Below are 24,820 nucleotides of genomic sequence, written 5' to 3' on the forward strand. Positions count from 1 at the left end.
GGCATTACACTGTTTTGATTACTCTGTCTTTGTAATAAATTTTGAAATCAGGAAATGTGAGTCCTCCAGCTTTGTTTTTCTTTTCTTTTTTTTTTTTTTTTTAGACAAGGTCTTGCTCTGTTGCCCAGGCTGGAGTGCAGTGGTATGATAATGGCTCACTGTAGCCTTAAACTCCTGGGCTCCAGTGATCCCACCCCAGCCTCCTTAGAACAAGCACACACCACCATACTCAGCTAATTATTTTTCTTTTTTAGAGATGAGGTCTCAGCTGACGTGCGCTGACTCATGCCTGTAATCCTGTTTCCTTGGGAGGCTGAGACCAGAGGACTGCTTGAGTCCGGGAGTTTGAGATCAGCCTGGGCAACATAGTGAGACCCTGTCTCTCGCTTTTTTTGAGACAGAGCCTTGCACTGTCACCCAGTCTGGAGTGCAGTGGGGCAATCTTGGCTCACTGCAACCTCTGCCTGCTGGGTTCAAGCAATTCTCTTGCCTCAGCCACCCAAGTAGCTGGGATTACAGGCATGAGCCATTGCGCCGAGCCAAGAGATCCCACCCCATCTTTAAAAAGAAAAAAAAAGAGACAAATTCTTGCTATGTTGACCAGGCTGGTTTTGAACTCCTGGCCGTCAGTGGTACTCCCTGTCTTTCCTCTGCCACCTTGGCCTCCCAAAGGGGGATTATAGGTGTGAGCCACTGCGCCTGGCCAAAAAATTTTATTAATTACATTTTTAAATTGTCATATAAGGGGCTGGGCGTGGTGGCTCATGCCTGTAATCTCAGCACTTTGGGAGTCTGAGGCGGGAGGATCACTTGAGTCCAAGAGTTGGAGACCAGCCTGGGCAACACAGTGAGACCCTGTCTCTACAAATAATAAAAAAGCCAGGCATGGTGGTACGCACCTGTAGTCCCAGCTACTTGGGAGGCTGAGGCAGGAGAATTGCTAGAGCCCAGGAAGTTGAGGCTGCATTGAGCACAGCACTTGGCTTGAGTAACAGGGACCCTGTCTTAACAACAAAAAAAGACATATACATTATATATTTGTTGTATACGACATGATGTTTTTAAATATGCATACATATTATGGATGGTTAAGTCCGGCTAATTAACAAGCATACTAATCATTTTTTATAGTGAGAACACTTAAAAATCTACTTGGCAGTGTTTTTTAAGAGTACAATACATTGTTGTTAACTGTAGTCATTGTTGCATGATAGATCTCTTGCTCTTTTTCAAGAAAGAAACATTGTTTTGGCCATTTGCCATCTTTTGAGACTTGGCATGTATTTTAGGATGGGATTTTTCTGTTTCTGCAGCAAGCGTCATTGGGATTTTAATAGGGATTATCTTTAATCTGTAAATTGCTTTGGGTAGTACTGACATTGTAACAATGTTAAGTCTTCCATTCCATGAACATGGATGTGTTTCCATTTATTTAGGTCTTTAATTTCTTTTAGCAGTGTTTTGTAGTTTTCTTTGTACAAGATTTTTACATCCTTAGTTAATCCCTAAGTATGTTATTATTTTTGATGTTATTGTAAGGGGAATTTTTTTCTAATTTTCTTTTCAGATTGTTCATTGTTAGTGTATAGAAATGCAACTGATTTTTGAGTGTTGACTTTGTGTCCTGCCACTTTGCTGAATTTATTTTTTACTTCTAACCTGTTTTTAGAAAAATAGAATCTAGAATTTTCTGCATAAAAGATTATATCATCTGTGAACAGACTTCTTCCTAATTTGGATGCTTTTTTTTTTTCTTGCCCAGTTGCTCTGACTAGAACCTTTAGTACTATCTTGAATAGAGAAGTGGTGAAAGTGGGCATCCTTCCCTAGCTCCTGATGTTAGAGGAAAAGCTTTCAGTCTTTCACTATTGAATATGATGTCCACTGTGGGATTTTTATATATGGCTTTTATTATATTTAGTTAGATCTCTCTATTCCTAGTTTCTTGACCCTTATGAAAGTGTGATACTACTTCTGTGTCAATTAAGATGACGATGTGTTTTTTTCCCCTCTTATTAATATGGTATATTACATTGATCAATTTTCATATATTGGTGCCTTGAACCATCCTTGCATTCTAGGAATAAATAAATCCCACTTGGATTATGGTGTATAATCTTTTTAATATATTGCTGAATTTGCTTTGCTAGTATTTTGTTAAGAATTTTTGCATCAGTGTTCATAAAGGATATTGGTCTATATTTTTCTTTAGAGCCTTTGTCTGACTTTGATACCAGGGTAATTTTGGCTTCATAGAATTAGTTAGGAAGTATAGGTAATCTTGCTTCCTTTTGAGTTTTTGGAAAAAGTTTGAGAAGGATTATGATTAGTTTTTCCTTAAATGTTTGGTGCATTTTTCACCAGAGAAGCCATCAGGGCAGGGCTTTTCTTTGTCCAGAGATTTTTTTTTTTTTAAAAGACAAAGTCTAGCTCTGTCGGCCAGGCTGGAGTGCAGTGGCACAGTCTCAGCCCACTGCAACCGCTGTCTCCCGGGCTCAAGCAGTTCTCCTGCCTCAGCCTCCTGAGTAGCTGGGATTACAGGCGTGTGCCACCATGCCTGGCTAATTTTTGTATTTTTAGTAGAGATAGGGTTTCACCATGTTGGCCAGGCTGGTCTCGAACTCCTGACCTCAGATAATCCGCCTGCCTCGGCCTCCCAAAGTGCTGGGATTACTGGCGTGAGCCACTGTGCCCGGCCTGTTCAGAGATTTTTGATTACTGATTCTAGATACTAGTCCTTTGATGGATATGTGGTTTGTACATATTTTTTGTCAGTCTTTATCTTCTCATTTCATTCTCTTAATAGGGTCTTTCACAGAGCAAAAAGTTGTAAATTTTGATGAATCCAATAGATAAATGTTTTTCTTTTATAGGTTCTTTTTTGTATTAAGTTTAACAAGAACACTTTGCCTAGCTTTAGATGCCAATTTTTTTTTTTTTTTTTTTGTGGAAAAATTTTATAGTTTTTATAATTTACATTTAAGTTCATGGTCCATTTTAAATTAATTTTCATATAAGCTAGTTGTTTTTTGTTGTGGTTTTCTCAGTGAATGTCTATTTGCTTCAGGACCCAGAATGTCTTTTCTCTCATAAATTGTTTTCTTTCACCTTTGTCAAAATTTAGTTAAGCATATTTGTGTGGGTCTATTTCTTTGTGGGTCTGTTTCTATTTCTGCTTCTTAATTTTGTCCCATAGATCACTGTCTCTTCCTTCACCAGTACTGTACGATCTTGATTACTGTAGCTGTATAATAAGTCTTGAAATTGGGTAGACTCATTCTTCCCAGTTTAATCTTCTTTTTAAAAAATTTTTTTTAGCTTTGTAGTTCCTTTGCCTTTCCATAAAAATTTTTAGGATAATTTTGTCCGTATTTACTAAAAATCTTGTTGAGATTCTGATAGGAATTATGTTAAACCTCTCTATCAGTTTGAGAAGACTTGATGTCTTTACCATGTTAGTCTTTTAGTTCATGAACTTGGTATGTCTATCTGTGTCGTTAGTTCTTTGAGTTCTTTCATCAGCGTTGCATAGTTTTCAGCATACATTCTGTACATGTAGATTTACATCTGAGCATCTCAGTTTTTTTTTTTTCAGTGATAGTAAATGTTTGAGCTCATTTATTAGCTCAAGGAGTTCTTTTCGTTTTCTGTTTTTTTGGGTAGTTTCCTTGAGATTTTACATAGACAGTCATATTTATCCTTTTTTTTGAGATGCAGTCTCACTCTGTCGCCCAGGCTGGAGCGCAGTGGCGTGATCTTGGCTCCCTGCAACCTCTACTTCCCAGGTTCAAGCGATTCTCCTGCCTCAGCCTCCCAAGTAGCTGGGACTATAGGCATGCGCCACCATGCCCAGCTAATTTTTGCGTTTTTTAGTAGAGACAAGGTTTCCCCATGTTGGCCAGGCTGGTCTCGAACTCCTGACCTCAGGTGATCTACCCACCTTGGCCTCCTAAAATGCTGGAATTAGAGGCGTGAATTACTGTGCCCAGCCTGTATTTTTTTTTTCATTCCATTCTGTGTATTTTAATTTCCCTTGAGACTTCCTCTTTTACCCATGGATTATTCTGAAGTATATTTTTGGGTTTCTAAGTGTTTGGAAGATTTCTGTTATTTTTCTTTTATCGATTTCTAGCTTGATTCTTGGTGGTCAAAGAACATACTATATGTGATTTTTTAAAAAATTTCCATAGGTTTTTGGGGAACAGGTGATATTTGGTTATATGAGTAAGTTATTTAGTGGTGATCTGTGAGATTTTGGTACACCCATCACTCGAGAAGTATACACTGAATATGATTTCAAGTTTTAAAAATCTTTTTATGTTTGTTTTATTGCCCCAAATGTGGTCTGTTATTGCTGTAGGTTCTGTGGGTAGTTGAAAAGAATATGTATTTTTCTATATTTGGAATGTTCTGTAAAGTCACTTCACTTCTGTTGGTTGATGGTTTTGTTGAATTCTGTAATCTTGCAGATTTTCTGCTAGTTGGTCTATCACGTGGTGGTTACGTCTTCAATTTGTGGATTTGTGTGTTTCTTTTTTTCAGTTCTGTCAGATCCTGTTTTGTATATTTTGGAACTTTGTTGTTTGGTACATACATATTACAATTCCTGCATCTTCTATGTGTATTGACCCTTTATTACATCTGTCTGTCTCTGATAATTTTCTTTGCTCTGAAGTCAACTTTATCAAACATGAATATAACTTACTTTAAGTTAATATTTGCATGACATATCTTTTTCTCTCCTCAATCTGCCTGCTTTGTTATATTTTGTGTGACTTTCTTGTAGATAGCGTACTATTAGGTCATGTGTTCTGGTTGCTGGCTTCTTCATCTCCAAATCTGTGATATATGTGATAAAAAGAAAAACCAGGGAATTCACGATCATGTCATCACTGAGACCCCTGGTTAGCCTGCCTTTTTCTCTCCACTTTTCAGTGTTATTTGTTTTATATATTAATACAATGTCCAGGGTTTCTAGTTGTACTTAGAGGAGGAATAGGGAAAAGTACATCTACTTCATATTCTGAAGTGGAAGTTCCAGGGCCTTGCTTTATTTATTGCCATATCCCTACTGTCTATGTCATATATCATCAATGTTCAGTAAATATTTGTTGAATGAATTAATGGTTTTTAATCAGAGTGAATTTGTATGTTATTTATGTATATAAAATACTTGATTATTTCATATTATAAAACATTTAGAGAATACTCGTTTTTTCCCCACTACCAAGATCAGAGAGTGAATTATAATTTGTCTTAATTATTGTTTACATTTTGCCCCACTTTCGCTAATCTGTGGCAGAAAATGAAAATTGGAGAACGTTTTTAGCCCTGCATGTTTATATTCTTTACGCCTAAATGATACAAAGTCTAGTAAATAGTTAACTCTTCAATTGTATCATACTTTACTGACACATGAATTGTTGTAGAGATTGAGATAGAGACAGTTATGCTCCTCATAATTGAAGTGCTGCTGATAATTTGGGATGTATAAACACACTTTATTTTAAAATTATTTTAGTAGTTAGAAATCTGTTAGCTACCTTTAGAGGTGAATTAAATTAGATAGTATAAAACATTTTGACAGATGCCACCTCGATGAGAATCAGATGCAGGAAATATTTTTTTTCTCTTTGAGTCTGAAAGGCTTCTTATTGTCTTTCTGTTTAATTGGTGCTGTTATAGGTCCCTTCAATAATCAGGAGATGGCAGAATGGTTTCAGGCGGGCTATTTTACTATGTCTTTATTGGTGAAGAGAGCATGTGATGAAAGCTTCCAACCTCTTGGCGATATCATGAAAATGTGGGGAAGAGTTCCCTTTTCTCCAGGTCCAGCCCCCCCTCCTCATATGGTAAGTACCTTTCACCTCACCTGGAATACATATTAGTCACGGAAACACTTGATTCTCTTTGAAAACACAACCCAAATATATCATCTAATGAAGGAATTGTAGTTCTTTGAAATTAATGGAAATGGTAAGGGAAAGTCTGAATGGAAGACTGAATACTTAGCTATAATGATGTTTTCAAAACTCGGATAACTTGTGCCCATCCTCTTCACACCCCACCTCCTCCCCAACAGAGAAACGGAACCCTTCAGTAGCATTCCACAGATGTAGAATGAAGACCAACATCTTATCCTGGCCTGCCTGTCAGGTCCTGCAGTGCCTGGCACCTTACCTTTCTAAGCTCGTTTCAGAGCTTCTACCTTTATCTGCTAGGCCTCAACACAGTTGACCTCTTTGACTTTCTTTGCTTCCTCTAGTTAGAATAGACATTCCCCTCTCTTCCACTTCATTTGCCTCTTGCCTTCTCATTCATAAAGTTTCTAAATTTGAGGTTTGCCTTAAAATAAATGTTATCAGTGCTTCACAATATTTTGAGGGTTTAAAAAAAAATTAGTTACTGGTATTTTAATTAAAAAATGGAACCATGGCCGGGCACATTGGCTCACTTCTGTAATCCCGGTGTGGGAGGGATTTGGGAGGCCAGAGTTAGAGGATTGCTTGAGCCCAGGAGTTTAAAACCACCCTGGACAACGAAGTGAGACCTGTCTCTACAAATAGTAATAAAATAATAATGATAAAAAACTAGCCGGGTATGGTGGCAATCAGTGGCAGAGATGGGCTGATCACTTGAGCCTAGGAAGTCGAGGCTGCAGTGAGCTGTGATTGCGCCACTGCACTGCAGCTTGGGCACAGAGTGAGACCCTGTCTAAAAAGAAAATAATAAACGGAACCGTAATGCTAGTAGTGATCTTCCTAGGGCTCTGACACTGGGGTACTATTGGCAGGGAAACCCTTCTTCCTCTTGAGCTGCTCTTGGACCCTCTCAGTAGTGTTCCTTTTGGAGGTCTTTCACCTGTACCTCATTTTTTCTTCTCCAGGTTGGACTGTCTGGTGACGGGCTATAGTTAAAAGTTACCATAAACCTTTTTTTTTTTTTTTTTTTTCCAAAGAGATGGAGTCTCATCATGTTGCCCAGGCCAGCCTCAAACTCCTGGGCTTAGGTGGTCCTCCCACCTCGGCCTTTCAAAGTGCTGGATTTTAGGCATGAGCCACTGCACCCAGCCCATAAACCTTTAGTGTGGACACTGCATTTCTACAGTGAAGTCACCATTGACTTATTCATCAATTGTATATCGAGGGCCTGTGCCAGGCCTCGTAGTAGGTTCTTAGGAGATGAAGATGAGCAAGACCTAGCCTCTGTAGTCAAGGGGAGTGTGTAGGTGAGGAAGGTGGCTTTTTTTTCCATTTTGTTTCTTTTAAATGTTGATCTTAACCCAGTATTTGATTTCACAGTCCACTAATGTGTTGAGACCTATAGTTTGTGGAGAGCAGTGGTCTAGAATGGAAGATTCCTAGGTGAGAGGAATTATTTCTCACACCATCCTAGTTGTTTTACGTCACAAGAAAAATTATACTGTGTATTGCAGCATATAAATTTAACTTATATATCAAGTTTAAGCCTTATTTCCCTTCTCTGAAATTAAGATGAGTTTTGATCTTACACATCTCAGAAGCTAAAAGCTCATCTCTTGGATCTTGGCATACTTGCAGTAGTCCACTACCCAGTTTCCAGTTAGAGGAGCTGAGCCTCAGTCATACCTGCATAGGCGGGAAACTGTGCAAACCCTGCTTCCTGTCTGTCATTGTCTTTGAATATTGTTGATAAGAAGAGAGCCCCACTTCATGATGAATGTATACCTTGAAACTTAGTTTTTCATGTAGACATTTTAGATGAACCTAAGGTAGTAGCTATCCTCCAGTATCGAAAAGCAAGACAAATGTCTCTGAATTTCAGGTAATCCCTACCCCAAGAAATTGTGTATCAAGTATCTTATTTCAAACTATAATCAGTATATAATAAAGATATAAACTCATGATTTACCTAGTCTGTCATACTTACACTTTTACTTCTGTTATCTTATACTTCATGTTTCTTTCTCCTAATTTTAACTTTTCATAATTTAAATTCCAGTCATATTATTTCACATATAAGCTAAAAAATTGGTTTTATTTTACTACAACTTATTTTTTCTAATTCATGATGTATTAATAGCAACAGAAACAGTTTATTTTGGGGGAGAGAGTTATAGTTATCAAAGTTTATATACATATATACATACATATATATTTTTTTGAGACGGAGTCTTGCTCTGTCACCCAGGCTGGAGTGCAGTGGCGCAGTCTAGGCTCACTGCAACCTCTGCCTCCCGGGTTCAAGTGATTCTCCTGCCTCAGCCTCCTGAGTAGGTGGAACTACAGGCATGTGCCACCACACCCAGCTAATTTTTGTATTTTTAGTGGAGACAGGGTTTCATCATGTTGGCCAGGCTGATCTCAAACCCCTGACCTCATGATCCGCCCGCCTTGGCCTCCCAAAGTGCTGGGATTACAGGTGTGAGCCACTGCGCCCGGCCTCTTTTTATATTTTTAACATCTTTAAGATACATACTGGCTCCTTGCATTCCTTATATACGATTATAAAATTCTGTAACATTTCCTTTGACCTTTAGATACTTTTACATTTTTCTGTGTTATATCCAGTTTCTCTAATTTCTACATTATCTAATTATACGGTCTTTCAGTTACAGTAATAACTCTGAAGTACAGTTGAACATTCAGCTTTAAGGGCAGGAATGGAGAATGGCAGCTGAGATAAGGACCCTTTCTCACCTTAGGGAATCTTTTATAATATTGACACCACTGTTTCCACTAGATGGCGATGTTTAGTTTTTAAAGATGTCTGAGTTTTTATTCAAGTGTTTGGGTAGAAGGGTAGAGCTGGGAGGTAAAGGTCTTAGATTCATTTTGATTTCAGATACCTGTACTAAGTGGCTTTTAGGTTCTTTGCAGTTTATTTAATGGTATTTATTTCCTCACCACTTCATTCCTAGGGAGAGCTGGACCAGGAACGACTGACCAGGCAGCAAGAACTCACAGCCTTATACCAGATGCAGCACCTGCAGTACCAGCAGTTTTTAATACAGTAAGAAGAGTAATGCAGTAGGATGTACTGCAGCATGAAAAGGGACTTTAAATAGAATCTGCTCTCAAGTCTCACCTTTTACAGTAGAGGGAACTAACGGCTTATATGGCACTTCAGTCACCCTGCTAGTGGCGTCTTAACCACCATACATTCTAATTTTAGTATTGTCATTTATTTATTTATTTATTTTTGAGACAGAGCCTCACTCTGTCATCTAGGCTGGAGTGCAAGGGCATGATCTCGGCTCACTGCAACCTCCGCCTCCCTGGTTCCATTGATTCTCATGCTTCAGCCTCCTGAGTAGCTGGGACTACAGGCATGTGCCACCACGCCCAGCCTATTTTTGTATTTTTAGTAGAGATGGGGTTTCACTGTGTTGGCGAGGCTGGCCTCGAACTCCCAGCCTCAAGTGATCTGCCTGCCTCGCCTCCCAAAGTGCTGGGATTACAGGCATGAACCACCACTCCTGGCTTATCTTACTTTTAAATACCAGAAGTTTAGAAGATGACACATAACTTTAATTTTGTAAGCTCTTTAGTTTCTAAGTGCCTCCTGAGTGGCTCAGCTTTGGATGCCACAGAGGAAAAAAACATATATATGTATATAAGCGAGAGGGTGGGAAAGAAGTTAAAGTTAATTATTTTAGGAGTGGTGTGGAATGATGGCAAAGTCAGTCAGGTTTTTTTTGTGTCCTTTTTGTAGAAGAAATAAGATTTGCTGTTACGTGGTGCAGAGGTTGGCAAAGTCTGACCTTTGGGCTAAATCTGGCCTGCTCTCTATTTTTACATTTATAAGCAAAGTGTTACTGAAACAGACACACCCGTTGGTTTGTAGGATGTATATTGCTGCTTTTGCCTTACGATGGCAGAATCAAGTAGTTGAAACAGAGAGTATATGACCTGCATAGATGAAACTATTTACTCTCTGGCCCATTACAAAAGTTTAACCCTGATCTAGTTATGAAAAATTACCTAAATTTTTCCAAGTTGAAGACGATCAATGTATGAATTTTTATAGAAGTGTTACATTTTTTACAAAGGTTATGTCATATGGAAAAAGCTACTAATTTGAATCTGTTTCATTTTTCATTTAATTTCTGATAAAAGGTTATCTTTGGAGTTTACCAATTTTTGACGTTCGTGATTTTTAAAATATTTTCTCTGAATAGACCACTTTGCACTGAATTGTGAATTTTTTTGCTATCCTCTTTCACTCGGAAACATGCCAACTATGAGTTCATTTCTTTCTAGAATGAAGCATAGAATTTTCTGTATGTGTATTATCATAATGAAGAATTATAAAATATATTTGATAGCTATTTCTAATAATGTTTCCTGGGGGGCTTTGAATTGAACTTTGTCTTTCAGGATCTCAGCCATGTGAACTAAATGTGGATTGACAGGTTATACTTTTTTTTTACTTTTTGAAGACAACAATATGCACAGGTTTTGGCCCAACAGCAGAAAGCAGCCCTGTCTTCCCAGCAGCAGCAGCAGTTGGCACTTCTTCTTCAACAGTTTCAGACCCTGAAGATGAGGTTGGTGGTCATTCCACTATGTGTCACATGGGGTGCATGTGTTGTGAAAGAAAGAGAAGAAAGGAGAAATTCTAGTATAGTGTGTGATTTCTGGCACCGGAACACTCCCAACACATACCTGCATGTTGTATGTGAAAAAGTATATTTTAAAAAAATATTTCAGGTGGAGATAAGCGTTTATTTGGTCTTTTACTCATAGAGATAAATTTTGATTAATCAAAAGACCAAAGAATAATGGGAACACTTGAGAAACAGTGTCATCTTGTGGAACCTGTGACAGAAAAACTGTAGCCTAGGATTTTAATTTCACTTTTACTCATAGTATCTCAAAGTATTAGCCACACCACACAAGGTTGTAATTTTCTAGAACTCACAAGCCATTAAGGTAGGTCTAAGGAAAAGGAAATTATACTAGAAGTCTAGAAGAAATTTCTGCTGTTTCAGATTATCATTCAGAGTAATATTTCTCCTGAACAAGTATCAGTCACTGCTCTTAAAAATCTTATTGACTCATTCAGCCAAAACTGTTTATATTTCTTTTGAGCCTTAACCCTTCCCGTGAGGTAGGCAGTTTAGGTGGTGGGAGCTCCATTTTATGGATGGGCAAACTGGGACTCTGAGAGGCTATAGGAAACTCAGAACTAAAATGCAGACCTTTTTTCATTATAATATGTTGTCTCTGTGACTTCTGTGAGATGATCTGGGTTTTTTAAGATATGGATATACAGTATCTTTAAGATATACATATCTTTTAAGATATGGATATACAGTAGGTATATCCATCATTTAGAAGTCAATATGTATTACCATAGAGGATTCCAGAAGTGTGATCATTGTGCCCTTCTCTTTGTTCCACCTCAAACTGCTTTGGTAGTGTTAGGTTTTAGTAAAAGAGTGAAGGCGTTTTCTAGCCAAATAAGCCAAAATTTCTAGCTGCTAATCTAGAAATTCCTCTTTATCTTTTTTTTTTTTTTTTTGCAAATGACAAGAACAAGTTAATTTTTTATTTCCCTTTTGCAGAATATCTGATCAGAACATCATTCCCTCAGTAACTAGGTCTGTGTCCGTGCCAGATACTGGCTCTATCTGGGAGCTTCAGCCAACAGCTTCACAGCCTACAGGTAAAAACTTAGATTAACCTTTAGTACCACTCTGAGGATTCGGAGTCTAATAATAATTTTACAATTCAGTTCTTAGAAAATATATTAGGTTTCTCCATTTTGTATTTGATGTTAACAAAAGGTCCATTTTTTACTAGATCCAAGCAATATTGAAGGTGTTACTGAAAATATACTTTTAAGGATTTGTTTGAATTTATTTAGTGGATTTTTTTTTTTTGAGTCAGCATCTCTTTTATGTTGCTCTGATCAGTGTGGAAAAATCATTTAAATTATTTTCGATCTCTTTAGCCAGATCGGGAAAAAAAGCATACATAAAAACACAGTAATGGTGATCTATTCTTTTGAGTTAGGAATTAATACAAGCTAGGCATGGTGGTGTGTGCCTGTAGTGCTAGCTACTCAGGAGGCTGAAATGGGAGGATTACTTGAGCCCAGGAGTTCCAGGCTGCAGTGAGCTATGATCATGCCAAGGCATTTCAGCCTGGGCAACAGAGCAAGACTCTAGGAAAGAAAAAAAAAGAAAAAGGATTTGATGTTAACAAACACTGTAGGTACCCAGAAATTTGGGGAAAAGAAAAACCTGCTATGAATTGAGCACCTTTTCTCATTTTTATATTTTTACATCAAATTAGAAAATTTGGGGTTGAGATTATTTTAAGTCTTGGTATGAGTGAAGCACTGCTATTTCTTTGCTCTTTGCTTTCTTTTTTTTTTTTTGAGACAGACTTTTGCACTGTCACCCAGGCTGGAGTGCAGTGATGTGTTCTCAGCTCACCGCAACCTCCGCTTCCTGGGTTCAAGCGATTCTTCTGCCTCAGCCTCCTAAGTAGCTGGGATTAATTACAGATGTATGCTATCACACCTGACTAATTTTTGTATTTTTTAGTAGAGACAAGATTTCACCTTTGTGGCCAGTCTGGTCTCAAAGTGACCTCAAGTGATCCGCCCACCTTGGCCTCCCAAAGTGCTGGGATTACAGGTGTGAGCCACTGCGCCCAGCCGAGCACCTCTGTTTCTTATGGTCTAAATACTTGCAGAGATGGATAGTTCGGTCCACGGGTAGTCCTTTCAAGAGATTATAGTTGGTGTTGAAGATCCTCAAGAACTATAGGCCTTGGTGGAGTTTTTCTAGAGCTGTTGAGCCATTCAGGTCATGGTTCTGTTGTTAACATTGACCCCACAGATTATTGCAGAAGGATGATTGTCTTCCTTCATCAACTTTCCATGCTGTTTGTACCTTATTTTTTCTTGGTAGCTGTTTATAGTTAGGATGTTAAGAATACAGGTTGAGTACCCATCCCTAATCCAAAAGTCCACAATCCAAAATGGTTCAAAATCTAAAACTTTTTGAGCATTGACATGATTTTCAAGTGGAATTTTTTTTTTTTTTTTTTTTGGAGACAGAGTCTTGCCGTGTTGCCGAGGCTGGTGTGTAGTGGCACAATCTCGGCTCACTGCAACCTCTGCCTCCTGGGTTCAAGAGATTCCCCTGCCTCAGCCTCCCGAGTAGCTGGGATTACAGGCACCCACCACCACACTTGGCTAATTTTTGTATTTTTAGTAGAGACGGTTTCACCACGTTGGCCAGGCTGATTTCAAACTCCTGGCCTCAAGTGATCCGTCCGCCTCGGCCTCCCAAACTGCTAGGATTACAGGCATGAGACATGGTGCCCAACCCATGATTGGACAATTTTACACATAAATACTTAACACAAACATTTTTTTCATGCCTCAAATTATTTAAAAATGTTGCATTAAACTACCGTCAGACTGGCTGGGTGTGGTGGCTCACGCCTGTAATCCCAGCACTTTGGGAGGCTGAGGTGGGTGGATCATGAAGTCAGAAGTTCGAGACCAGCCTGGCCAAGATGGTGAAACCCCATCTCTACTAAAAATAAAAAAAAATTAGTCAGGTGTGGTGGCGGGCACCTGTAATCCCAGCTACTCCGGAGGCTGAGGCAGGAGGATTGCTTGAACTCTGGAGGCGGAGGTTGCAGTGAGCCGAGACCACACCACTGCACTCCAGCCTGGGTGACAGAGTGAGACTCCATCTCAAACCCCCCCCCGCCCCAAAAAAAAAAAAGTACCTTCAGGCTATATCTATAAAGTGTATATGAAAGATTAATGAATTTTATGTTGGGTCTCATCCCAGAGATAGCTCATTATGTATATGCAAATATTTCAAAATCTGAAAAAATCCAAAATTTGAAATGCTTCTGGTCCCAAGCATTTTGGATAGTGGATCCGCAACCTGTATTCTGCTGTGTTTTGGAAACTTTTAAGTACTGTATTAAACCATTTATCTCTTTGGGTTTATATGCAGTCAAGTTCCTTTAAAAATAGTCCATTGGTTTTATACAGACAATATTTGATATTGTATAAATAGACTATGATAGGAATGTAGAAAATAGAGAATGCTGAAAAGTGGTGCTAGAAAACTTCGCTGGCAATAGGAAAGTGAACTCAGAAACCATTATCTGTTTGTTTACTTCCAAATGTGATCTTGCAGTGCCCTTCAGGTTAGCAGGACCAGGTCTCACTTGTAAGACCTGCCTGGCCTTTCCAGAGGTCTCCACAGCTCCAGCTGTAATGCTTACTTGCACTCCCTCTTTATTGAGATGAAATTCACTTAACACAAAATTAACCATTTTAAAGTGAACACTTCAGTGGCATTCACAATGTTGTGCAACCACCTACTTCTCTCTAGTTGGTGTGCAGTAAGAGGCTGTATGGTTGCTGGAAACCTATGTGCTTTGGAGTGTAATACACTGGGATTTAAATCCTGGCATGGCCACATGCTTGCCATGTGCCCTTGGGAGTGTTAGAAACTACGTCTGACCTTTAGTTTGTTCATCTGTAAAAATAGAGGTATGAATAGAAACATTATAGGGCTTTGTAAGGATGAAGTTAATTCCCTGACAAATGCCTGGTACTTCCCTTCATTCTAGATGTGTTGAAGGATATTCATAGTAACTAGAGTCCATTGGCAGTTCAGTCTACTCAGAGGCAAAACAGATGTGTTTGGTGGAGCTCATTTAGGCACAGGGAAGCAGCTTTTTTCATGATTCCTACGGATATGTCACCATGTGTGTAAGCTCTGTCATCCCTCGTTCTTCCTTTTGTTGTCTTACAGTTTGGGAAGGTGGTAGTGTATGGGATCTTCCTCTGGACACCACGACACCAGGCCCTGCCCTGGAACAGCTTCAGCAGCTAGAGAAGGCCAAAGCTGCAAAGGTCTGAAATTCATTCTTCTGCAACAGTGCATTGTCATCTGGCTGCAGGACATAAACATTGCTGTTTATTCATCTCTCTAGCTAGCTATACTTTTTACTTTCAGTTTACTGCTGCTTAGCTGGTATAAGTACACTCATATTGTATCTTTACTGTGCTCTCTTCTCCCCCCCAAAAAAAAAAAAAAAAAAAAACTCAAAACAGAATTTAAATTAATATGTTTGGTTTGGTTAGTTGGCACATTGTTGATTATAGACACATATATATTTTAGTTAACGTTATTCATGGTATGAACATTGGTTATAAGTAACAAGAATGTGAGAAAATATCCACTACATTGTTTATGAGACTCCCGATATGTGGCATGAGTTCTCCCATTGAATCTTTATAGTGGTATTTGTTTATATTTCTTAGTATCCTCAGATGTAGCAGCCAAAAAGCCTGACATTAACATTAGATTGTGTGTTCCATTCACATTTTTTGGAGGAGCTAAATCTTGAATTTTGGTTTTAGTACTTGCCAGAAAAGAATGTCTACATCAATACCTAGTGTCATTGTAATGATTTCCAGGTTCTCAGGCGTACAAGAGAGTGTTGTTGCTGTTTTATACTTAATGCATTCTTATCCCCTGAGGTCGTGACAGTCTCAGAGTTCCCAGAATGTGGAAAGGTTCATACAACATTGCTGTTAAAACATTATAGCCACACTGTTAAATGTTCAATCAGAAAATTATTTGTGGGGATGAGTAAATAAGTACCATCCAAGAACATTCTGATGTTACTCTCCTGGGTGGTATAATGGTAACGTGGAGTGTAGAGGCAAGTACAGGTGGGAGGAAAGTGCATTCAATTGAGACAATCATAAAATTCTTCTAATTACTGTGATATGTCACAGCTTAGAGCTCTTAACAGGGTGTTGACGTTGTAGCATATGTCAGAATTTCCTTCCTTTTAAAGGTTGAATAATATTAATATTCCATTGTATATATATAACATTTTGTTTATCTATTAATCTGTTGGATCACCCGGTTGCAGTACAGTACAAGCAGCTGATTGAATGAACGAATACTACTGGTTAGTGCTTTTGGAGTGTTCCTGTGCTTGGTTTCAAGTTTCTAAGAGTATTCTTATGTAATCACAGCTAGAGCAAGAGAGAAGAGAGGCAGAAATGAGGGCAAAACGGGAAGAGGAAGAGCGAAAGAGGCAAGAAGAACTCCGAAGACAACAGGAAGAAATTCTTCGGCGACAGCAGGAAGAAGAAAGGAAAAGGCGAGAGGAAGAAGAACTTGCCCGAAGGAAACAGGTATATATCTGGGAACTCTGACCATAGGATTAGTGCTTGATGAGGGCTTTCAGGCTGCTTCCTTTCATCATTTCACAGATACTCCTGAAGTCCACAGGATTGGGGGTAGAACCTTAGAAGACTCACTCACTTTTGGAAAGAATCTCTGTTTTCCACCAACACCCACCGTAGGGATATTCTTCAGTCCTAGTAAACCACTGGAATTGATATTCTTTGCATATTTCCTAGAGTTTTATAAACCAGTTAGATTTCAAAAGTTCTATCCTTGTGTCTAAAAACAATGAGAAAGTAACTTTGATGTGCAGCATTAAATGTCAAATTTTAAAAGTTACATGGGCTTTAAAAAAAATTGTGCTAACATATACATAACATAAAATTTACCATTTTAAGTGTTCTTTCAGTGGTGTTAAGTATATTTATTCATATTGCTGTGTAACCCTCACAAACATGTCTGTAGAACTTCTCCAACTTTGCAAACTTTGAAACTGCATATCCATTAAACAAGGAGCCCCACTCCCTCCATCCCATAGCTCCTAGTAACCACCATTCTTCTTTCTGTGTCTGTGAATTTAAACTAACTCAATTTCTTATGTAAGTAGAATTATACAGTATTTGTCCTTTTGTGTTGGGCTTATTTCACTTAAGGTTTATTCATATTGTAGCATATATCAGAATTTCCTTTCTTATAAAGGTTGAATAATATTCCATTGTGTGTTTATCCATTCCTATTTTGTTTATCCATTCCTCTGTTGATGGACATTTAGATGACTTCCATGTTTTAGCTATTGTGAATAATGCTGCTGTGAACACGGGTGTATAGATACCTGTTTGAGTCCTTGCTTTCAGCACTTTTGTGTATACACCTAGAAGTGGAATTGCTGGATCATATGGTCATTCTCTTTTGAATTTTTGAAGAACTGCCGTATTTTTCCCACAGCTGCTGCACCACTTTATATTCCTACTGGCAATGCACAGCCATTCCAGTGTCTCCACATTCTCACCAACACTTGTTATTTTATTTTATTTTTTTTGGTTTTGCTTTGTTTCTTTTTGATAATGACATTTTTAATGAGCATCAAGTGATATTTCATTGTGGTTTTGATTTACATTTCCCTAATGATTACTGTTGTTGGGCATCTTTTCACATGCTTATTGACCATTCAAATGTACTTTAAAAAAGTATCTTTGGCTAAGACCTCTGCCTTCTCTTTGTTCTTTCCCTTAATGAACCTTTTCTCTCTATTTTAGTGTTTCTAAATAGGGAGCAAAAAAAACTCTATACACATATTTGCTTTACAACATTTTCCACTATATAGCTGAGCAGAAACCAGAAAAATAAGACACATTTCATTTTTCCCCTAGAAAGTAGGTTTTCATTTGAAGAAATTTAGACATAAATCACCCAGCAATAATTTTGAATGTAATGATTTTTGTATATGGTGTGAGATGAGGGTCTGACTTCATTCTTCTGCCTATAGATATCCAGTTTTCCCACCACCATTTATCAAAGAGACTGTCCTTTCCCCTGTTGTGTGTTTGTGGCACCTATGTCAAAAATCAATTGAGTATAAATGTGTGGATTTATTTTTGGGGTTTGTATTCTCTTTTTGGTTTCTTCTTTTTATTTTTTTGGAGACAGAGTCTCACTCTGTCACCCAGGCTGGAGGTATATATTGTTTGTACTTGTGTTTTATAACCCTCCTTTTGACATGAATTATGTCATCTTTCCATGTCAAATGTGTATCTAAAAATCTACATCGTCATATTTGCTAGCTGTATTAAATTTCATTTTATAAGTAAATTATAATAAGTTGACCAATTCCCTATTGTTGGACATGAGGGTTGTTTCCAGTTCTTCATTGTTAGATAAGTGTTTGAATGAAAGTCCTTGTAGCTAAGTCTTTGCTTAAGGATTTATAACCAGTGAGGTATACACTTTTAATGTTTTTTGGTCTTTTTTTTCTTTTTTTTTTGTTGCCGGGGGGAATTCACCATTCATGTGCTTGGCTCATTTTTCCATTGGGGTTTTCCTAGCTTCACTTGAAAGGATCCACTCTCTTAATAGCCCCACAGTCTAGCCTTTACCACTTGTTTCCTACTTTTTGGCCCCAAGAGGTGCTCTGTGAAAAACAAAAAGGATCCATGCTGAGATGAAATGAGAACTACTGTTAATTCTTAGAGTCACACTATACTGCAGCATATAGAGGCTCTAAGGATTATTGCAGTAAAAAAGTATGTTTAGTTCTGTGTTGCTCAGTTTTCTATAAATGATCTCAACAATGGGACTTCTTTCTGTGTAATACTTAATAGTGTTGGTGGGACTTTTGATCTTCAGAACATGTTCTGGGACACTTGGCTTTACTCAGTACTTCTGACTGGGAGAACTTATATTACCCCAAATTTTTGGTGGCTATGTTGATTTGCCCTCTCTATGCCTTAAGTTCCCAGTTGATTAAAAAAATAGGGATTAAAGATACCAATGGAGAAACCAAAGCTATAATTCTAATGTAGCTCTTTCTATGGTTAATCAGTAAATGATGTAGCTAATATAGAAACCAGGGTAGACTTCACAGTTTATTGTAATTTAACTGCTAATATTTTAAATTCAATTTTATTTTTATTGTAATGTGTCCAGTTCCCCAATTTACATGTATACTTTTTACTCCAGATCGTGATTACTTTTATGTTTACTGTTTAACAGAGTCTTAACAGCAGATAGCCTATTACTTTCCAAATATGACATCATAAATTGAATGATAGACCTGAGTCCCTCCCCCACCCCCTACCCTCCATCTTTTTTCCTTAGGAAGAGGCTTTACGTCGCCAGCGGGAGCAAGAAATTGCATTAAGGCGACAGCGAGAAGAGGAAGAAAGACAGCAGCAAGAAGAAGCTCTTAGAAGACTGGAAGAGAGGAGAAGAGAAGAGGAAGAAAGGCGGAAGCAGGAAGAATTGTTACGCAAACAGGTGACCAGATGGTTTTGTCTTCTAATTGTTCCTTTGAAGCTGGGAATTAGTGATTTAGAAAATATTAGGACATTAAGATAGCCTATCTAAAATTTTTTCAGGTTGCTGAAAATTACCAAAAGAAACCTAACTGGCTCTTATTACTTCTGTCTAAATTTCTTCAGATGAAAACCTATTTTCTAGAGGAAAAATAAAATTTGTCTTATCTTTCTGGTTTTTGCTCAGCTATGTAGTGGAAATGTTGTAAAATACATGTTTTTTTTTTAAAGCAAGTTTCAAACTAAAGCAGAATAGTACAACAAATTCCCATAAATCACCCAGCAATAATTTCTTTTTTTTTTTTTTTTTGAGATGAGTCTCGCTCTGTTGCCCAGGCTGGAGTGCAGTGGCCTGATCTTGGCTCACTGCAAGCCCCGCCTCCTGGGTTCATGCCATTCTCCTGCTTTAGTCTCCCAAGTAGCTGGGACTACAGGTGCCCGCCACCACGCCTGGCTAATTTTTTGTATTTTTAGTAGAGACGGTGTTTCATTGTGTTAGCCAGGGTGGTCTCAATCTCCTGACCTCATGATCCACCCGCCTCGGCCTCCCAAAGTGCTGGGATTATAGGCATGAGCCACTGCGCCCGGCCATCACCCAGCAATAATTTCTAACGTAATGATTTTCATGTATGGTATGAGATGAGTCTGTGATTTCATTCTTCTGCCTATGGATATCTAGTTTTCCCACCACCATTTATTAAAGAGACTGTTCTTTCTCCATTGTATGTTTTTGGGATCTACGTTAATGAGCGTAAATGTATGGATTTATTTCTGGGCTTTGTATTCTCTTTTTGGTTTCTTTTTTTCTTTTTCTTTTTTTTTGGAGGTCAAGAGCCTCACTCTGTTGCCCAGGCTGGAGTGCAGTGGTGCGATCTCGGCTTACCGCAACCTCCACCTCCCCAGCTCAAGCGATTCTCGTGTCTAAGCCTCCCAAGTACCTGGGACTGCAGGCAAGCATCACCACGTCTGGCTAATTTTTTTGTATTTTTAATAGAGATGGGGTTTTACCTTGTTGGCAGGCTGGTCTCAACTCCTGGCCTCAAATGATCTGCCTGCCTCAGCCTCCCAAATGCTGGGATTACAGGTGTGTCTTTTTGCTTTCTTGACAGTGTTCTTTGAAACACGTAAATTTTTCACTTTGATAATGTCCAATTTATCTTTTTATTTTATTTATTTACTTACTTACTTTCTTATTTTAAGACAAAGTCTCGCTCTGTTGCCCAGGTTGGAGCGCAGTGGTGCGATCTTGGCTTACTGCAGCCTCTGCCTCCCAGGTTCAGGCAGTTCTGCTTCAGCCTCCTGAGTAGCTGGGACTACAGGCATGTGCTGCCACGCTCAGCTAATTTTTGTATTTTTGATAGAGATAGGGTTTCGCCATGTTGGCCAGGCTGGTCTTGAACTCCTGACCTCAGGTGATCGCTTGCCTTGGCCTCCTAAAGTGTTGGGGTAGAGGCATGAGCCACCGCACCTGGCCAATAGCGTCCAATTTATCTATTTTTTTTCTCACAAGTTGTATACTTTCAGCTCTTTCTTTTAGTTTGGATTCCTTATATTCTCAGTACATGTCCTTTGTTAGATAAATGCTGTGCATACTTTCCTCCAGGCTATAGCATGTCTATTTATTTTCCTAGGGGATCTTTTGATAAGCAGAGATTTTTAATTTTGATGAAATCCTATTAAATTTGTCTTTTATTAGTGTTTTTTTGTTTCTATATAAGAAATATTTGCCAACCTACAGATTATTAAAATATCCCCTGTATTTTTTTTAAAGCTTTATAGTTTTGGTTTTACAAATAGTTTGAATTGTTTTTTCTGTCTGATAAGAGGTATGGGTTGTTCCATTGCCTGTTTTTGCAAAGTCTTCACTTTTTCTATTGAATATTTGATGCTTTTGTCGAAGTCAATTGTATAAATATGTTTTTTTTTTTTTTACTGGACTCTTCCCTTTTGTTCCACTGATAAGTTTGCCTGTCCTTAAATGAGTACGCACTGATTTGATTACTACTGTACCTTTATAGTAACTAGAAGTAAGTCATTATGTCTTCCAGCTTTGCCTTTTTATTCAAGACTGCTTGACTAAGATCTTTTGCCTTCCTATTAAAATTTAAAATTATCTTCTTAATTTCTATATAAGTAAAAGCCTACTGTGGTTATGATTTGGATTGTGTGGAATCTAAATTGAAGAGAATTCACATTTTAAGATATACTGAGTCTTCCAGGCAATGAACATGGTATAACTTTCCATTTGCTTATGTTTTCCTTGTTTTTTCTCAGTACCATTTTGTTTTCATTATACAAGTTATATACATCTTTAAAAAACTGATTTTTTTCTTTTTTTGCTATTGTCAATGGAATTTTAAAAGTTTATTTTCCAGCAGGCTGGGTGCGGTGGCTCACGCCTGTAATCTCAGCACTTTGGGAGGCCAAGGCTGGCAGATCACGAAGTCAGGAGTTCGAGACCAGCCTGGCCAACGGGGTGAAACCCTGTCTCTACTAAAAATACAAAAATTAGCTGGGCGTGGTGGTGCGCGCCTGTAATCCCAGTTACTTGGGTGGCTAAGGCAGGAGAATTGCTTGAACGCGGGAGGCGGAGGTTGCAGTGAGCCGAGGCACCCCTGCATTCCAGCCTGGGCGACAGGGCAAGACTGTGTCTTGGGCGGGGGTAAAGCTGTTTATTTTCCAGTTCTATATAGAAATGGAATTGATTGGTTTTCATATATAGATCTTATATTCTGACACCTTGTGAAACTCAACTTACTACCTCTAATAGTATTTTTGTTGATTCCTTAGGATTTTCTATGAAATCTTATTGATAAATAGGAGCAGTTTTAATTCTTCCTTTCCAACCTTGGATAGAAGTGGTTAAAATGTATAATAGCCTTATTTCCAGTATTGGGGTGAAAATGTCCGGTATTTCACCATTAAATATATTGATAGTTTTTCATAGGTATCCATTATCCAACTGAAGAAGTTTCTTTCCAGTCCTAGTTTACTGAAAGTTTTTCAATGAATAGATATTGAGGTTGTAAAATGCTTTATCTGCATTGATGATCATTTAGTTTTTTCATTCTGCTCATATGGTGAATTATTAATATTAATTAATATTAATAACTGAGTTATTAATAACTGAGGTTTGAAGGTTAAGTCAACTTTGGTTCCTGAATTACCACCCTACTTGATACATATGTTAACCTAATTTGGTACTGTTTTGTTAAGAATATTTCCATCTGTGTTCATGAGGGAGAGATAGGTCTACAATTTTCTTTCTCTTTTTCCTTTTTTTTTTTTTTTTTTTTTATTGAGATGGTCTCACACTGTCACCCAGGCTGCAGTCTTGGCTCACTACAGCCTCAACCTACCATGCTCAATCAAGCATCCCACCTCAGCCACCTCAGTAGCTTGGGCCACATGCTCATGCCACCACACCTGGCTAATTTTTTTATTTTTTGTAGAGATATGGGGTCTTGCTGTGTTGCTCAGGCTGGTCTTGAATTCCTGGACTCAAGCAGTTTTCTTGTCTCAGCCTCTCAAAGTGGTGGGATTACAGGAGTGAGCCACCGCGCCTGACCTATAATTTTCTTGTAATGCTTTTGTCCCCTTTTGGTGTTAGGTTTATACTGGCCTCTTAAATTGGAATGTGATACTTTCATTGTTTTCTGAAAAAGTTTGTGTAAGATTGGAATTATTTCTTCATTGAATACAGGCATACCTCATTTTATTGTGCTTCACTTTCTTGTGCTTTGCACGTATTTCATTTTTTACGAATTGAAGGGCTTGTGGCAGCCCTGCATCGACCAAGTCTGTTGGCCAGCAGCATGTGCTCACTTTGTCTCTGTGTCACACTTGGGTAATTCTTGCAATGTTTCAGATTTTTTTTACTGTTACATCTGTTACAGTGATCTGTAATAAGTGATTTTTGATGTCACTATTGAAATTGTTGTGGAGTGCCGTGAACTGTGCCCACATAAGGCAGCAAACTTAATCCATACCTATTGTGTATGTTCTGACTACTGACTGGCTGTTCCCTGTCTCTCTTCCTCTCCTTGGACCTCCCTGTTAGCTGAGACACATCATTATTGAAATTAGGCCAATTAATAACCCTACAATGGCCTCTAAGGGTTCAAGTGAAAGGAAGAGTCATGTTTCACACTTTAAATTGAATGCTAGAAATGATTAAGCTTAGTGAGGAAGGCATGTCAGAAGCCGAGATAGGCCAAAGGCTAGGACCCCCTGTGCCAGTTAGCTAAGTTGTAAATGCAAAGGAAAAGTTATTGAAGAAAATTAAAAGTGCTACTCCAGTGAACACATGAATGACCAGAAAGCCAAACAGCCTTATTGCTGATATGGAGATAGTTTTAGTGGTCTGGATAGAAGATCAGACCAGCCGCAACATTCCCTTAAGCCAAAGCCTAATCCAGAACAAGGCCTTAAAACTCTCTTCAGTTCTGTGAAAGCCAAGAGAGGTGATGAAGCTGAAGAAGAAAAGTTTGAAGCTATCAGCGATTGGTTCATGAAGTTTAAGGAAAGAAGCCATTTCCATAAATTAAAAGCACAAGGTGAAGCAGCTAGTGCTGATATAGAAGCTGTAGCAAGTTATCCAGAAGCCCTACTTAAGATCATTGATGAAGGTGGTTGCACTAAGTAACATATTTTCAGTATAGATGAAACAGCCTTCTAATAGAAGAAGATATTATCTAGGACTTTCATAGCTAGAGAGGAGAAGTCAGTGCCTGGCTTCAAAGCTTTAAAGGACAGGCTGACTCTCTTGTTAGGGGCTAATGCAGCTGGTGACTTAAAATTGAAGCCAGTGCTCATTTACCATTCTGAAAATCCTAGGGTCTTTAAGAATTATACTAAATCTACTCTGCCTGTGCTGTATAAATGGAACAGCAAAGCCTGGATGACAGCACATCTGTTTACAGTGTGGTATATTGAATATTTTAAACTCACTGTTGAAGACCTACTGCTCCTTTCAAAATATTACTGCTCACTGACAATGCCCCTAGTCATCCAAGAGCTCTGATGGAGATGTACAAGGAAATTAATGTTGTTTTCATCCATGCCAACATAACATTCATTCTGCAGCTGCAGTGGATCAAGGATTAATGTTGATGTTCAAGTGTCATTATTTAAGAAACATACTTCATAATGCTCTGTTGTGTACCATGGGTAGTGATTCCTCTGATGGATCTGGGCAAAGTAAATTGAAAATCTTCTGTAAAGGATTTGCCATTCCAGATGCCATTAAAGAACATTAGTGATTCATGAGAGGAAGTCAAAATGTCAACATTAACAGTAGTTTGGAAAAAGTTGATTCCCACCCTCATGGATGACTGTGAGGGGTTCAAGACTTCAGTGGAGGAAGCAACTGCGGATGTGGTGGAAATAGCAAGAGAACTAGAATTCAGAAGTAGAGCCTGAAGATGTGACTGAATTGCTATAATCTCATGGTAAAGTTTGAATGTGTCAGCAGTTGCTTCTTATGGAAGCAACTACTTTCCATATGCAAATAAAGTAGTTTCTTAAGATGGCATCTACACCTGGTGAAGATGTCGTGAACATTGTTGAAATGACAACAAAGGATTTAGAATATTACATAAACTTAGCTGATAAAGCAGTGGCAGGGTTTGAGAGA

The 24,820-nt window shown here is 38.4% G+C and overlaps 1 protein-coding gene across 22 annotated transcripts in view; it reads left to right on the plus strand.

Annotated features, from left to right (window-relative positions):
• GIGYF2 (GRB10 interacting GYF protein 2) overlaps positions 1 to 24,820 on the plus strand; it is a 161,263-nt gene that overhangs the window by 103,556 nt on the left and 32,887 nt on the right. For all 22 annotated transcript variants that reach the window (XM_054477539.2, XM_054477535.2, XM_054477541.2 and 19 more), the window contains 7 exons: positions 5,686 to 5,852; positions 8,900 to 8,991; positions 10,421 to 10,528; positions 11,549 to 11,649; positions 14,783 to 14,883; positions 16,021 to 16,182; positions 18,989 to 19,147. In XM_054477539.2, the coding sequence (XP_054333514.1) occupies positions 5,686 to 5,852; positions 8,900 to 8,991; positions 10,421 to 10,528; positions 11,549 to 11,649; positions 14,783 to 14,883; positions 16,021 to 16,182; positions 18,989 to 19,147 (890 nt within the window). The remainder of the gene's footprint in view (positions 1 to 5,685; positions 5,853 to 8,899; positions 8,992 to 10,420; positions 10,529 to 11,548; positions 11,650 to 14,782; positions 14,884 to 16,020; positions 16,183 to 18,988; positions 19,148 to 24,820) is intronic.

This window comes from Pongo pygmaeus, chromosome 11, assembly GCF_028885625.2.
Source record: "Pongo pygmaeus isolate AG05252 chromosome 11, NHGRI_mPonPyg2-v2.0_pri, whole genome shotgun sequence".
Classification (NCBI taxonomy): domain Eukaryota; kingdom Metazoa; phylum Chordata; class Mammalia; order Primates; family Hominidae; genus Pongo; species Pongo pygmaeus.